Source organism: Bombus vosnesenskii, unplaced genomic scaffold (assembly GCF_011952255.1).
Source record: "Bombus vosnesenskii isolate JDL3184/JDL3185 unplaced genomic scaffold, Bvos_JDL3184-5_v1.1 scf7180000013352, whole genome shotgun sequence".
NCBI lineage: Eukaryota > Metazoa > Arthropoda > Insecta > Hymenoptera > Apidae > Bombus > Bombus vosnesenskii.
Genome location: NW_022882988.1, coordinates 437612 through 453173, shown reverse-complemented (window position 1 = coordinate 453173; position 15562 = coordinate 437612). Strand labels below are relative to the sequence as shown.

The 15562-nt window shown below is 45.4% G+C and overlaps 1 protein-coding gene across 1 annotated transcript in view; it reads right to left on the bottom strand.

The window, feature by feature from the left end:
• The window catches only part of LOC117236755 (dentin sialophosphoprotein), a 148819-nt gene that overhangs the window by 11537 nt on the left and 121720 nt on the right, over nt 1-15562 (bottom strand). The window contains exons 2-3 of the mRNA XM_033499971.1: nt 756-1155; nt 164-486 (exon numbers count right to left, since the gene is read on the bottom strand). Of these exons, the coding sequence (XP_033355862.1) occupies nt 164-486; nt 756-1155 (723 nt within the window). The remainder of the gene's footprint in view (nt 1-163; nt 487-755; nt 1156-15562) is intronic.

Here is a 15562-nt window from a genome sequence, read left to right as displayed (position 1 = left end):
TCACTATGAAAAGATTGCAGACAAGTAATACAAGAGAGATACTATTTTCTGTGAACCGTGCACCGTATACCAAGAGTATCAAAATACGCAACGATCTAGACGAACAGAGGATTAAGCGTTGCTCGAAAAATTCGGCACGCTTGGAAGAGTACAATTGGCCTACCTGAGGGACGAGATTTTACAGCTCGGTATGTTCTTCAGTACGTCATTCGAGATGGGTAGGCTGGGCACCGGCTTCGTCAACTTCTTGTCCATCTTACCGTTGGCCCTAGGTACGATCACCGGCGGTGGTTTCTTCGTAGGTGGCGGAGACATTGTCAAAGATCTTACTTCCCAATCGTTGCTCGAGTTCGTTCTCCCGTTTGGCGATACAGTACCTAGATATTTGGCTAGTCCGCTTTTGTTCCTTTGCACCGTCGCTGGCCTCCGAAATTCCGACGAACTCTTCGCAACCAGCACCGACATGGTTTCGCTGTTCTTCTTGATCTATCGACACATATCGCAACACGCATGGATTAACGACGAAACCTTCGACTCCAATTTTCTAACAATTTCAAGACTATGTATCGTAATGAGCTCGACAAGTGTACGTCCCTATCGGACGTTGAAACACATTCTCATCGAAGACATGGCTCACGCCCAAAATCTTCCATTATGCGTATTTCAAGGACAGTTGGTTCTCGATATCGGATATCGCAGAAATTGTATTACAGATATCGGACACGATAAAAAATTTAAAGAACAGATCTCGTTACCTTGGGTTGCTGAGGTTTGATCTGAGTTTTGAAGTATTCGGTGATTTTGCCCTGGGACTCGTGATGATGATGGGCGGCGTTAGACTTGCTGGTAGATTTGATGGTGCCTCGGAAGGTCGGGTCCGCGGCCCCGGACCTCGGGAGGGTGCCAGCTTCGGGCTCGCCTTTCAGCCTCTTGTAGGTCGAGCACGCGGTGGCTGCCAGTGGCGGGGTCCAGGGCCACTGGGGCCTGGTACTGATCTGCGAGGACGGCGCCAGCTTGGGTAGGGACGGAAGTGGACTGGCGGACGCGCCACGTATCGCTACCCCCTCGTCGCTGCTCGTGCTGCACGGGGAACCTGGTTCCGTGATATCGCTGGTACCGCTGCTGCTGCACTCCCCGCAAGACACAGCAACGCCACTGAAAAACGTTTCAACAATGCTAATTTAAATATTTGCTGACTCGCACACGATTCTCGATACGATCTAATAACACAAATTTCGAGCATACTTCAGTCCATACGTCGCAAGACTGAGTTCCAAATTTTCAATTGGTATCGTTGCGCCATTAACGAGTTAAGGCTCGATTACGTAATTTTCGAATTTTTAGTTTCATCGAAGTTTATTATCAATTTCTGTCGCAGAGATTATATATGATAAATAAAATTGAACATCGTAAATCATAATCGTCATGTATAATCCGATAGTGCCGTTTCGAGAATTGACAAGTGTAAGGTTCGATAAAACACGTTGATAATATAATCTTCGAAACATAATACGCTTTAGTTTTCTTTAGACGGTAGTTCATATCTTACTTTAATAGAAACGTTATCAATAGAAATTCTAAACTGTTATGTATCGAGAGGATGTCTCCGAGATGTCGATTCTTACAAGTGTTGGCGATCGGGAAGAGTGTGGTTCGGTGTATACGTACATCAGGTTGAAAGAACGGGTCCGGGAGGTCGGGAACGGCTACCAGGGAAATTGCACGGTTACGGGGTAATGGTATTACAGCAGCGCAAACCTAATTACAGGGTCAGACATTGGCAATTGGCCCAGCGTTTGGGAAGGCCGCCAGTGCCACGAGCCGCTCGACTCGTTCATCCTCGTCGGTTCGGTGATTTGCGAGGAACGAAGGAAAGATTGCAGGAACCAGGAGGATTACAATTACAGCCGACCAAGTGTCTCGAAACGTTTCACTTTCTCGGAACGCCTTTCTCACCCGCCCATCGAGCTTCCGACGATTCCTCCAGAGTCTTTTACGATTCTCGAAAAACGCTGCTGCAATCTGGATGAAAGTCTTTCGCGAATCGAGAGCAGAAGCCAAAAGAAACGAATCCGCGAAACAAACTGACCAAGTCGTGGCTCCATTAACGCGTGGCTGGAGCGCGCACGCGAATTCCTGATTAGTTCGCGAAACAGAAAACCTTCTCGGCTCGGTGCGTGCACCTGCGTTACGCGAACGCTATTGCAAAAGCAATCGTATCGCATGCAGGCGCGGTAGTTCACGTTTCGCCGTGAAAAAGAATGCTCGCTGGAACGAAGTTGGCGCTCTGTTCGAGCGAGGATTGAATTTACGCGCGCACGCAACATCGCCGCTGTTCGTGCGGCTGCGAACGAATACTGCCAGTTTCTCTCTTACTCTATTTGCTATCGCCATGGTCGCTTCGTTAGCAATAAATCTACGCAGCCGCGACTTTGAACGCTCTTGTTTTACATCGACGATTAATTTACCGCTGATCAACCGCCTCCTCCTGTTTACGAGGTAATTACAAAGTATATGGTGGCTGAGAACGGATCGCAGAGAGATTGCGCACGAGCTCTCTGCAGCTACGGTTTCCTCCCTTCGTACACCTGCCACGCACCCACGATATCGATCATGCCCGATAGTCGATCGAACCTTTTACCAGCTCGCGACTGGTAATTGCATCGCGCTCAAGCGATACCGAACGTGTGCGTAATACACAGTTTGATGCAACGTTAACCAGCCAATTCTATGGTCGTTTTCAATTTTTCCAGCGATAATTTATTTATTTATTTATTTATTTAACAGGCACAAAGCCATTTAGTGGTCTCGATGGAAATAAATGGAACACGATACGGTGACGTTACGATTGTATGCAAACGTATAATCCTGCGTATACACTGTCATTCATATGTAAGTAGATACTTGAAAAAAAGGCTTAAATAGGTATGATTGACACCTTCGACAATTGGGTTATGCGCGTATTACTCGCATCGATCGAAACTTCCATTTCTCTTCCTTCTAATAACAAAGAAGTCGTCTGACAGACGCGTTCCTTTCTCTCTTTGCTCTTAACAATACAGAATAAAGGAATGTCCTTTTCATAGCCGAGAAAACTGTCGCGCGGCAAATAGCGCGAGCATAGAGCATCGTTTAAAATCTAAGATCGAATGCAACAACTTTTTCGACAAACACGGAACATCGACGAAAGGTTTGTTGGTTGTTGGTTGAGCGAAGGCGCGGCTACAGTTGCACATAATTCGAGTTAACCGAGATATCGATCGGTTCTGACGGAACTAATGCATTTCGTACTCCAGTTTTACGAGTCGCCGTGCTTATGTCGTCTTACACGACGACAACCTCGAAAACGACTCGAGTCCGAAGAAACGAGTCGAGGATTGCGAGTAGTTGGATGTAGAAACGTAACGACTGTTCGCGTGGTTCGCGTGATTTCTCGTGATTTCGCGCGTCTCGTCGCTGACCAGTGACCGAGACGGCGTAAATTCTCGCGGACGATAAAACGCGATCCTAGCTTCGACGGGGAAGGAGAAAGAGTAGACGAGGCGGGGAAGGAGAACGCGGTTTGCTCGGTCGGCTCGGCTCGGTGCACGTTCGCGATGGTTTTCGCCACGGCGGATATTTTTGGAGGCGCGTTCGTGCCGGCCTGTCGACGTCACCGGAGAAAGAAAGACACTGACCTTTCCACATTACGATTCCTTTCCGACATTGCGTTTACGCAACGACGCGCTCTGCCGGCCGAGGACCGGAGGCCAACCGAGAGAAACGGAGTCGCGCGGTCGTTCGTTAAACTCTCGGCCGGCTGCTGAATGACGGTCATTGTGCCATGAAACTCCTCCTTTTATCGATTCTCGAATCTCCTTCGACTCGAGAGAGCCCTCTTCAACGACCGGTCATCCACGTCGTTCATGATCGTTCTTCTACCTGTATAGTCCCAACCCTAATTCTAACCCATTTCTAGTCGCTACATTCTATTAAAAATCATACTTTCCGCCTATCGAGTGAAAGTTTGCTCAACCGAGAATACTTCGCTAATATTCTAAGCGTTTTGCATTTCGTTTACGATCAATAAAGTACATTTAATAGCTTCGCTTACGATAAAACTGTTTCTTTGAATCTCACACATCCTTTCTACTCTTGGCTATATCGAAATATTCCTTTTTGGTCGTCATACAGCGACGTTCGAGCGAAACGCCAACAAAAATATACGTATCGCGTCCTTCCGTCATCTTACAAATGAGAACAGCGAAAAGAGCCGCATCTTGTCGCGCAAATGAAACTCCTTGCACGTTGAAATCGTCTATAAACTCGACGATTACGCTTGTCAAAATCTACGAGGGCGACGTCGAACAGTTTCCGACAACAAAATAGAGGAACAGAGAGGAATATAATGAAACTCGTTCTCATCCGAACGATCCAAAGAGCGGCAAGTTTTCGCTAATTTTTCGTGCGAGGCGTATCGCGTGCGATTCTGATCGAGAGATCTACGCAACGATAGGATCGCGAGGCGAAGTTCTCGTGGATCACGCTACGTCGATTATATTGTCCTTACAGGTGGCTCCTCCGCTCGGAGGTGCACCAAGGCTTCGACAACGCTCGCACACATATCCCCGTGTTTCCATCTACCAACCCATTCTCTCCCCCTCTCTCTCTCTCTCTCTCTCCCTCTCTACGTGTATTCACTCCGTTCTCTTATTTTCCTATACACCGTTCCACCAATGTTATCGTCTCTCTTCGTTCGTCTTCGGTCGGTCTTCCTCTGTTGCACTTTTACGTACTATTTACCAGCGAAGTGCACGTTTCACTCTCAGGATCCCTTGTCCACTTTGCCGCCGCTCTTTTCCCTATCTTCGTTCTCCCCCGTTTCGTCTCGGTTTACCGAAACATCTGTTCCTCCTGCGAACAAGATAAACGCGAGTGTTTCATGCATTTTCGCCTTCGACGAAAACGTGGAAACACTGACGCGGCCTGTTGGCTCTTCGGCTTCTGCCAATTTCTCGATCCTTCCTTCTCTCTCGCTTATGCGATCGAGCACCGAAGCCAATGGCAGCGCGTGAAAAGATTTTCAAAACAACGGCGCTCGTGTCGCTTGACACCATTCGCAGCACCATTTATGGAGTTCCTTTTGACAAGACAAAGCCTTTTGTATATGTACACATACCTTTCACGAATTCCACAGGAACCATAGAACCGAGCGATTCTTTGTACAGAATAGTTCAAAAGTCGACCGTCCATGGTTACAGAAAGTAATAAGACAATTTCCGCTACAAGTTTTCTCCGTCGTTGCCCACTTATCAGAGAATTCATTCGGCCACTCCACCATTCTTTCCGCCCTTTCATCCTTCCAGCCTGAGGAACACCGTCGTTCCCTCCCGTCGCGTATCCACTCGTTTAGCCTTTCTCTCTCGCGTTCCTTAATTCCCTGTGTGTCGTGGCCCCTCGCACGTAGCTCGTCACCCCTAAGTTTATCCGATATCTTCGTCACAGAAGCATCGCCTCTCGCTCTCTTTCGTGCTAAATAACTGCATCCCTCTCTAGTCCGCCTCCGCGCGTCTCTCGGACCCAAATTCTGTCCCGTTCCCTATCGTGCCTCTTCACCGACGTCCTCGTCCTGCTCTGGCCTCTTAGAATTCCGCTTCGTGCCTCTCTATCCCTCTTCGGGAAATCCATCCTTCTAATTCCTCCGCGTCCTTCGCTCTCTCCCTTTCTCGAGCCTTCTATCGTTGGCTTTCTCGCTCTCCTTTCTTCACCTCTCTCTCTCGCTCTCTCTCTCTCCTTCTCTCTTCATCAAACGTTCCTCTCTCGCTACTCACTCTCGTTAGCCTCGCGATCGGCGCGTCCCTTTCTCTCTTTGCTCTTATCCCTCTCGCACCCTCAGGATTCATTCCCCTCTTTCTCACTCGCGCGAAGAGCTGGAAGTATCTTCTTCTCTGTTGTCCAGGTCGGTGCGCGTTCCTCCTCGACTCAGCTTTCCCTCTCTGTCCTGCCCTCAGACACTGCCTCTTCTTTATCAGCAGGCTCCACCAGCACCGACTAGCGATGGGAATGACGCTCTCGCATGCAGCTTTGTTTCGATCGATTACGATTCTCCTTTTACGTTAGCGGATAGACGATAATTTTTATTTGCAACGTTACGACGACGGTCGGAATTTAAAACCGCGCGGAGATCTTTGCTTGGTCGAATACGGCGCAAACTTACCGAGACACGGATGATCCGCTGCTAAAAGCTCAACGAAATATCACCGATTGGGAAAGATATTTCTTTGCCAACTATCGCCACGTCGCTTTCGACGTCTTCGCGGATCCTTACGAATCTCTCCATACTGTCTTTAACTATGCCTGCGGTTTGTTTATAGCTTTTGGCGTGTGTAAAATTATTCTTTAATAATTTAGCTGGAGTTGCAATGTATCGAGGTCGTCGAACAAGGCCAAAAGATAATCATGCATTCTCGACGTCTGTTTGGTCGAAGGTTTCCGAACCTTATTTGTATCGGTCCCATCGCTAGCGCATGCGCGCGCACGTACACAAACACACACGTTCGTCTATCTATCTCTGTCGGTGGCAGGTCGGGAAAATGGTATTCGCACGAATGTCTCCTTCCTTGTCTCTATCGAGGACTCGCTATCTTTCCTCGTTGAACCTACGACGGCGGAAATGCATGCTCACCTAAATACCTCGAGTTATATTCACAACTAGAACCGACGATGCAGACAAGCAACGACACCACGACTGCTTGCTCCTAGATCGAAAACGTTTTCCAAAACGTGCACGTTTCCAAATATCGTTCCCTTTCCCCTGTACGTACAACCTCCTCTCTTTCAATAAAAATGAACAGACCTACGGTAGAAAATATCTTGTCGAATAAAACGGTAATGTTTAGAAATAGTTTCGACGAATAGAGAAACGTACACCGTAATTCTCATAAGCGTAGAACTACCATAATATTTGCAATTCTTGCACGGTTACGAGATACACGAAATACAACGCGATAAAATCCGATTAGAAGTCTGCTAAATCGAACAATTAGATTTATAAAAGTTATTGCTAGAATTTTTGTACAATAAAATGTCCTGTTACGCCGGTTCTCTAGTTACGAAACGAGGCCAAATTAGTTTTCTGTTCTTTCCCTTTTTCCAATGAAAGGAATCTATACCTTCTTGAGGTGGGAAAGATAAATTGCTTCTCGATACGGTTTCGAACGTGAGATGATATAACTTCGTTCCATATTACATAAACACGTAAGAATATACGACACTGGCGTATAAAAATCGAAAGTTACGAGACGCGGTGTATTATTCAACGATACAGCAGCTGCATCTCGATCGGAGATCTCCTATTCCAGGAAAAGGTCAACCCTGGACGACAGACTCGTCGGCCATCTTGACAGACACCCCCGCCATTCGACAATTTCTTCTTTGTCCCGAACTATACGATGGGAACAGCCGTCGCGTCGGTCGATTCCCGTCAATTTCGTTAAATTTTTCATTGAAATACCGGTAAAAGCTGTTCTCGAACCCCTCGATAATCCTGTATAGATTTTCCCCCGACATTGGGTTCGCCATCCTTCAAATACGAGAAATCCGATCTTTGTAGTCGAAAAAGGGTGCAAGGTGGAGATATTTGACGCATACTTAAATTTTTATGCACCCGTAAGACCTCTGAGATACTCGCAACCGTTCCTCTTGTATTAATATTCGCAATTTGTTCCGTTCTAGTAATCGAGACCTAATTGATCATGTATCTGATATCGTAAAGTGTAAATGAATAATATAATATTACGGACTATAATACGTTAAAAACCCGGCATATACCGATACACAGAAGTTGCAAGATATTTGTCGCGAGCGTACGTTAATTGATAATTATTAAACCTCGATATTCGCTGAGATCAGAGACTTTTAACTCCGATTATATATCGAAAACGACTACCGCCGTGTAATTCATTTTCCACCAGGTGTATGTTGCCAATAAACGTTTTGCAACTCCTATACTCTTACACCGGTTTCAAATTCTACCGATATAATCGAATTAAATTTGCAACGCGCTTAACGTATTCACAAAAATGTTGTGCGCTGGGTATTGGAATAATTTCGTGAGTCGAATGTGCGAAGAAAAATAAATACGAAGTAGCATAAAACTCGGAAGATAATTTTGGTCGAAGGCTGACGTGTCAGGGATGGATGTTCGATGGCCAGCAGCGTTGCATAACTGACCTACGCCCAATCCGCTGATCCTCGGTACGGTCACGCGAACGCACGCACAATACCGACACACGCGCTCTCTGTCCCTCCGCTCTAACGTTACGAAAGCGCGGAAGGGTGCGGTAGGGTTCCTATAAGTTCGTAGGTTACCCTATTACGTAATTTTCCCGAGTAAAAAATCCCTCTGGGGAAAGGCAGCTCTCCACCAAGAAATCTCTACCGTCGATGGAGATAAAAGTTGACGAGAAACGTAGCAAATTTATGAAGCGATCATTGACCCCGACTCTGAAATCCTCGTTTCCGAGGAACGCTTGGGGAAGGACCGAGTCTATCGACAACCCTTTCGCAGGATTATTAGGGTTGGAAGGGCTGCGACCTGCGATCCATCCCGAGGCAGTAACTCTGGCAGATTCTTGAGGCATCGAGAAAAATTGCAGAGGGTTGTAGAGAAATTTAACAACGGCGAAATTAATACCGGCGTGCAAACTGGCTTCGCGAAACTTCCGCTAACTTGGCGGGGTCAAGGTTCGACGCGCCAGTCGACCAAGTTTAAAAATAACCAACCGTAGCAGTTGACTCTCGTACAACTTTCCCATGCCAAACTTAGGAGAAAAACGTCTATTTCTTGTTCCCTGTATATCGTATAGTAACTGAATATAGTACACAGTGGCGAATTGAATCTTTGAGAAGCAAAATTCGCGCAACTCCATCTCCTATTGATTTCTTAATTTCATTACCCAGAAAAGCGCGTGTTTAACGCTCAGTTGTCGAGAAACGAGTGACTTACGTGCTTCCATAAATTCATTCATCGCAAGAAGATGACATAAACGACAGTAAGTTCCGAAGTAAAGTTAAAAAGCAGTGTTTGCCGCTGTCTTTTCTCAGATCTTTTTTCTAACAATCATCGACGAGGGTGATGTACATTCGGGTTTACAGATTTAGGTAAACGAGCTCGTGAACTAATTTGAAGTAACAGTTTGGCGTAAAATGTCAACGATCGTAACGGATGAAATCGAAGTAGCTAATGAAGTAACTATTCAAATGATAATGACCGGTTATAACGCGGACAGAGCCGACGTAATTTTAACTAGCGACGTTTGAATACTGGTTCAACAGCTGGCCGCTTTGAAAACAATCTGCTGCCCGCGGAGGGTAATTTAGCCGTCATTATTGCGACCAATAAACAACGATCCTGGCATCCCAACGATACCTCCGGCTCTGGCTCGAGTGGACGGTGCTTGAGCGGATATTTCAACGCTCCGCCAGAATATAATATCGCGCGAGGGCTTCACGGAGACTCTAGCTCCAACTTCACCGTTCAAAGGAAAATGTTTGCCCTTTGAATCGTTACCGAATCGGTCATTAGCCAGTCGCTGCTCTCCATCGAGGATGAAACGCAACCGAATCGCTGTGTACTCGGTGCTTGGCTCGTGGGAAAGGAGAGGGTCGATAGCAGTGTCGGATTGAACGGTTGTTTTAATTGCCCGTTTAACCGACTACAGTCGCGACTAATCGAATCTGACGCTCCAAACCAGATTTACGACGGTGTTCCGTCTTGATCGATGGATGTCGTGTTATTCCAAGTTGGAAGGTACTAGCTTCTGGTTTCTAGAAACGTTTCAATGAATCGCGTCGTTAACAGTTTCCGAGAAAAAGGTAGTTTATTCTAGACGTTCTGACAGCCATAAATCATTAGGAATTTGCGGTTAACATTTATTCGGGCAACCAACGTTCTGTAACTATCGTGGCGTTATCGCGTACGAAACTTTGTCCCTTTAAATATAATTTTGACGCTAGAATTAGCGGTCTGTAATGGACTGTAATAAGTATTTTATACAGAGATAGTTATAATTCTCGCGTAAGCGATCAAAAATTAATGAAATCAACTTGAAAATTTATGAAATCAATTAGTAGGTGTAAAAACTTTCCCTGTTACTCGTACTTGTAACGAACAGTCGATGACAATTAAACCATCTACCTTGTTCCTCCATACCATATTAATCTTTTGAGCGAGTTACGTTTCTTCCAAAGAGCCTGTGAACGTATTAATAGGTCCTACAGCATCGTTTCGCATTTACCGTTCCTTTTACCTCGCCGAATAGCGTATTTCCATTTGGTCGTTGGCAAAAGAGTACCCTCGACAGCTCGTAATTTTCCCACGTTAAAAAGAAAGTGTTGTCAGGACGACTCGAGATTAGGCTAACGAAGTTTTGCATGGACAATCAAAGTCGGCAGACGCGACTTTCTGACCCAAGTTTACGATTATGTTAGTCAATTACGTCCCATGCTCCGCGAAACTACCGAATAAGAACAGAGAAAAAAAGATAGCAAGAACCACACAGCGACCAACGATTATCGTCGAATCGTCGTCCGTTGAAAGGATACAGCGACCAATTTAATTCGATAAATTAATTTGCGCCATCCGCAAATTCGCAGTTTCTTGTAATTATTATAAAGATCGTATCTTTGTTAGTTGGTCGAACGACCGCGATGATAATCGAGCAACGTGAGTGGGAAGAGTGGAAGAATCGAGCGGCTGTTTCCCACGAAAGGCGAATTCTTTAAATTTCATCAAATCAGAAATATATATCGGGGAAACACTTTCTGAGAAAGCGTTATCGAGCCAAAGAATATTATCGATGATATCCATAATCCTTTGGCAAGGCTTAGGTATGCACCTTTCTCTACAAAATCCGTGATAAGACAAACCACTTTTATAGATGAACAATATTCTACTGAAGTGTAGATAAAGAAAAGAAGAATATCTACGTAGTAAAAAAACAATCAAAATCGTAAGCCGAAATTATTTTTCGCCGGTGAGACGGCCGTTTTCAAACACTGCGCGCCACGGAGTAATATTAGTCGGCAGAGGTCGTCGACACGGATTACACCTCCCGTTTCGAGCTTACTTTCGCCATCGTTTCGCCGGTTATGTTACTCACAAAGCGGTCCACATTTAGTGATCTCTAAATTATTCTCGACTTCCTCGACAGTCACTGTCGGAGGCATCGCACGTAACAATCGAAACCTGCCAGTTTAGCGGCTGCATCAGTGTCTTTCCATTCGTCCCTTTGTTGCCTCGCGAATATCCTAACGACGTTACGCGTCCCTAATAATCTAACGTTTCCACGAAGACCATCTTCGTTGAGCGCCGAAATTTCCGGAAATTCAATCACGCCACACTGATGGCGCCTGAGAAGAGATTCCAGGAAGATCGGAATAGCTGAAAGGAATCGACGGTTTCCATTTGTAAGCGGCGAGTTTATCAGACTCTGCCCTTTCTGGCAAACCGACAACGGTGCATCGCTTCGCGTTTAATTAGACCTGCGATCGTAATTGACCAAGGTTTGCGTAACGCGTTATCGACTGCTTAGCGAGCAAACTGACTGGCTGACGTGCGTGTGCATAGGAGAAGAACTTTGAGAACAGCAACAAAAGCACCGGCTCGAGAAATCGAAGGAAAACAAGAGGCTCGCGTGCGTTCCGAGTGACGTGGCGCTTAACGCTTCCTGAATGCTTCGATTTCGTTCTTCGAGAACGGAAACTGGCTAACGAGAACGAAAGGTAGCAATAAAAGCAACGTATTCTCGATGGGAAGGATATAGCGTGATCGTAAATCCAAGTATTAGCAGGACATCCTAATTGATCTAGCTGGCTGGGTAGCGTGCGAGCATCTTTATCCACGGGTCTTAACAGTTGTCACACAAATTAGAAAAGTTTCAAGCGTCGATCGTTTTCCATTGCGAGTATCGATCGACTCTGTGAATTTAAAAAGTACAGGAGAGAAAATGTTGTTACGAACACCGTTTTTAAAATTCATCCTATAGTCTGTGTCATCACGCTGCGGCGAATGAAGTTATGGAAGCAAGTTATTCGTTTCTTGCGAACTGAATATTAATCCTCTACTTGAGAATAGAATATTAATCGCGTAGGTCGAGAATCGAATATCAATCGCGTAAATACGTCTGTAACGAAATTAAGGAATTAACAAAACAAATCTAATCGATCGTTGACGACAGAATGCAATTTAATGGGTGCTATTAACTTCTAAGAAAGGACGCTTTACATGCAGCAATTTAATCTTTTCGATCGATCCTGTTTCGACTCGGACGTGCTCGCGACACGATCGAACCTATCGTTAGTCGCATCGACATCTGCATCAACGTCGCGGCCGTTGTTGCATACGGATCGTAGAATCTGCTACTTGGTATTCGCCATGATCTTCCAGCCTTAGCCACTCGCTTCGACACGCTCCTCTCTGTCTCCCTATACTTAGAACCGAGTCTGTGCCTCTTGTTCTTCTCTCTCTTTCTCTCTCTCTCTCTCTCTCTCTCTCTCCAACGAGAGACTATATCAAAAGTCTGGTCGTCCTTCTCCTTCTGCCTCTCTGGAACGAGCAGTCGCGCGAATTCATTTCCTTCTGGCTCGTTCAAAAGAACTACCTAGCTCGACTTTTGGGAACAAGAAAGGTCCCGCGCGCGCTCGCTCGCTCGTCGAACCGAAGCGACACAGCTCGTCGATCCTCGTTTTTCCAATCCTCGTAACCCTCTTCTCGTCTCGTCTCATCTCATCTCATCTCATCTCCACCCCTTTCGCAATGGCCGTCCGAACAAAGTCGCAGGTTTTACCCGAAATAATGCGCTACTCTTTGATTGCGCTTGATATTCCCGACTCCTTTCGTTTTCGATTTAAATGGCAAGAGAGCGCTTACAAAGACCCGTGGCAATCCTCCTCTCTCCCTTCTTCCTTTCTCTCTTTTCTTCCTCGTCTCGAGAACAATCGACGCGATCAATTAATTCGCCACGATGAGAGAGCAATCGTCTCTCGAGGATCGAACGACTATTACCTTTGCGACTCGCTTATCCGTTCGTTTCTTCGTTTACTTATTCATGCGAGCGGAGAAACTCTTTTGGTTCGAGATCGTCGAACGATCCGACACGAAAGCAGGACGACGAGGCAGAGAGTGGTGAGCCAGACGTAAGCCCGGCAAGGAAGAATTAGTCGTGTAATGGTTTCAACAACGAAGGTACGAGAGCAAGTGCACGAACGAAATATCAGACACGAATGGCTCGCTCAAAACGCTTTGGCTGATCTTCTATCGAGGACGTCCCAGCGATCGTGATGTAATCGGCAACACGATGATTCTGCGTGGAAACAGCGAATTAGAAATATGGAACAACGTTAATTCCTACGACGAGTCGTCTTCGAGAAAATTGATCTTCACGTTTTATCAAGCGTACTTGAATATCGTATTGGATAAAAGTGAATAAATCGATAGGATTTTATTCGCAGCGGTGCATGAGCTGGAGGACAATTCAAATCATGTTGTTGGTTTGCCTCGGAGTAGCAATATCGTTAGGATACACGTAATGTAATAATAAATAAACTCCGGGAAAAATAATGTCGCCATCGGCGATCTTATTAGCGATTTACACTGTCTTCAGTGAATCTGTTAGTATCTGTGTTAATTTATTTATCATTTTAAATATACTCGTTAGCGAGTTATCTCGTTATTCGAATAAACCAACCATCCTCTACATATTCTTCGCGTGCAAATAACTCGAAGAGAGCATAGAACTTTTACAATTACAATTTTCTTGGTAGAACGCTTCGTTTTTGGAAAAATAGAATCGAAAGATTTACCCAGTACGCGTGTATCAGACCGATTCTTAACTCAACGCGTTAGAAAAATTTCGTTCCACGTTTTCGACGTGTCTACCTATGCACGCGAAATCATCGCCTACCGTTACACGATACAGCGACGTTTAACTACTCGCCGAGTTATCGCCGTCGTTTAACGATTTATCCATTTTACAGCTGCTTTCCTATTCATTAAGCAAGTTGTATCTGCTTATTCGCTGATAGCCGACCATTTCATACCTAACGACGTTGATTAGTTTTTAATCTCGAGGCTCTGACGCGCCATTTTCACGGTGCCTGTAAACTGGATACAGCGACAGATCGTTTCACCGCTCATCGCATTCAGCAGCCATCGAGACGCTTTACGATCCAACGTTACGACGCTGGTCGCTCGTAATAATGCAAAGATACTTTGCCTTTGGATTTCTTTCGACCAGAACCTCTCTCGAATTGCGTAAGACACGTTGGCGGACCGGCGTGTAAAACGACGCTTTAACCCTGCGTGATAAACGATGTAACGCGACGTCAACGAGATATACCGTAAGTTGGGGCCGACACTCTTGTTCCGATGCCAAGCGGGAACGCGGGCATCCGTGAAATATTCCAACGCGTTTATTCGCTCCGAGTCGAACGAGAAAACGCCAAGAGAAACAGAACAACACCACGCACAGTGTTTCAGAACTGACCGCGGAAAACTTATAATTCTGATCATTTTGTACTACTTAATTGAGTTTTCCCGAGTTTCTACGTACGTTCGATATAGATCCTCGACCCATATACAAATTTTCAACAACGTGGAAATAAATTTTGAATTTCGGGTCTGCCCAGAAGAAGCAGACTGCAACGTGCACGAAACGCTGACCCAAAATACAAGTATAAAGCGTAAAATCAAAACCCTATTGTTTGTCCCGGAATATCAATATCGAAGAGAATGCGAGAACGATTTAGGGAACATCGTTAGAAAAAAGCGGGCAAATACGATGCAACATGTTGGAAAAATTAAGCGTTTGTACCGTAGCTGCCAGAATGAAAGGAACGGAATTCGCGTGGCAGTCAACGTGTTAAGCGCACAATGCAACAAAGTAAACGTCGTCTCATAGACGCGTATTAGACACGTTGATGCACGCTTCCATGCAGCGTTCGTTGCAAAGTTATGTGCACCTGTCCACGAAACAACAGCGAAATGTTCTCGTCGTTACGTGTTTTCTTGACGACTAATGTTAACACTGTCAGTAGCGACGCATACGCGTCCGTCGCAGCAATAAACGAATGTAGTGATATAGCACGAAGGCGTCTTCTTTATTGCTCGACGTATTAAATAACGAGACAAAATGTGTCTTACTGTACGCTTCGCCGATTGAATACAGGCGTAGACGTGTCTTTGCGTCTAACAGACTACGCTTACGCCTCTTTCATGCCACCTTTCATGGCCAATGCGACTAAAAATGCATTCTTCTTTGAACGTTTAACGTTGCCGTCAGTAACCTCGTAGTTTATACGGACTGAAAAGAGTTCAAGGAGTCGAATCTCAAATACAGCGTGGATAGTACGCGCTTAATATTTATAAATAGTGGAAAAAGTTGAGAAATGAAAATAAAGCAACTTACGTATCGTCCCGAAAATACAAATATTAAAAGCGCGAAAAAGAAATATCGTGCGCGATGAGGTTTTTCGTATTCGGTCGTTTAAAATTTTAAAACGCTCTACGCGACGTCCCTTTTCC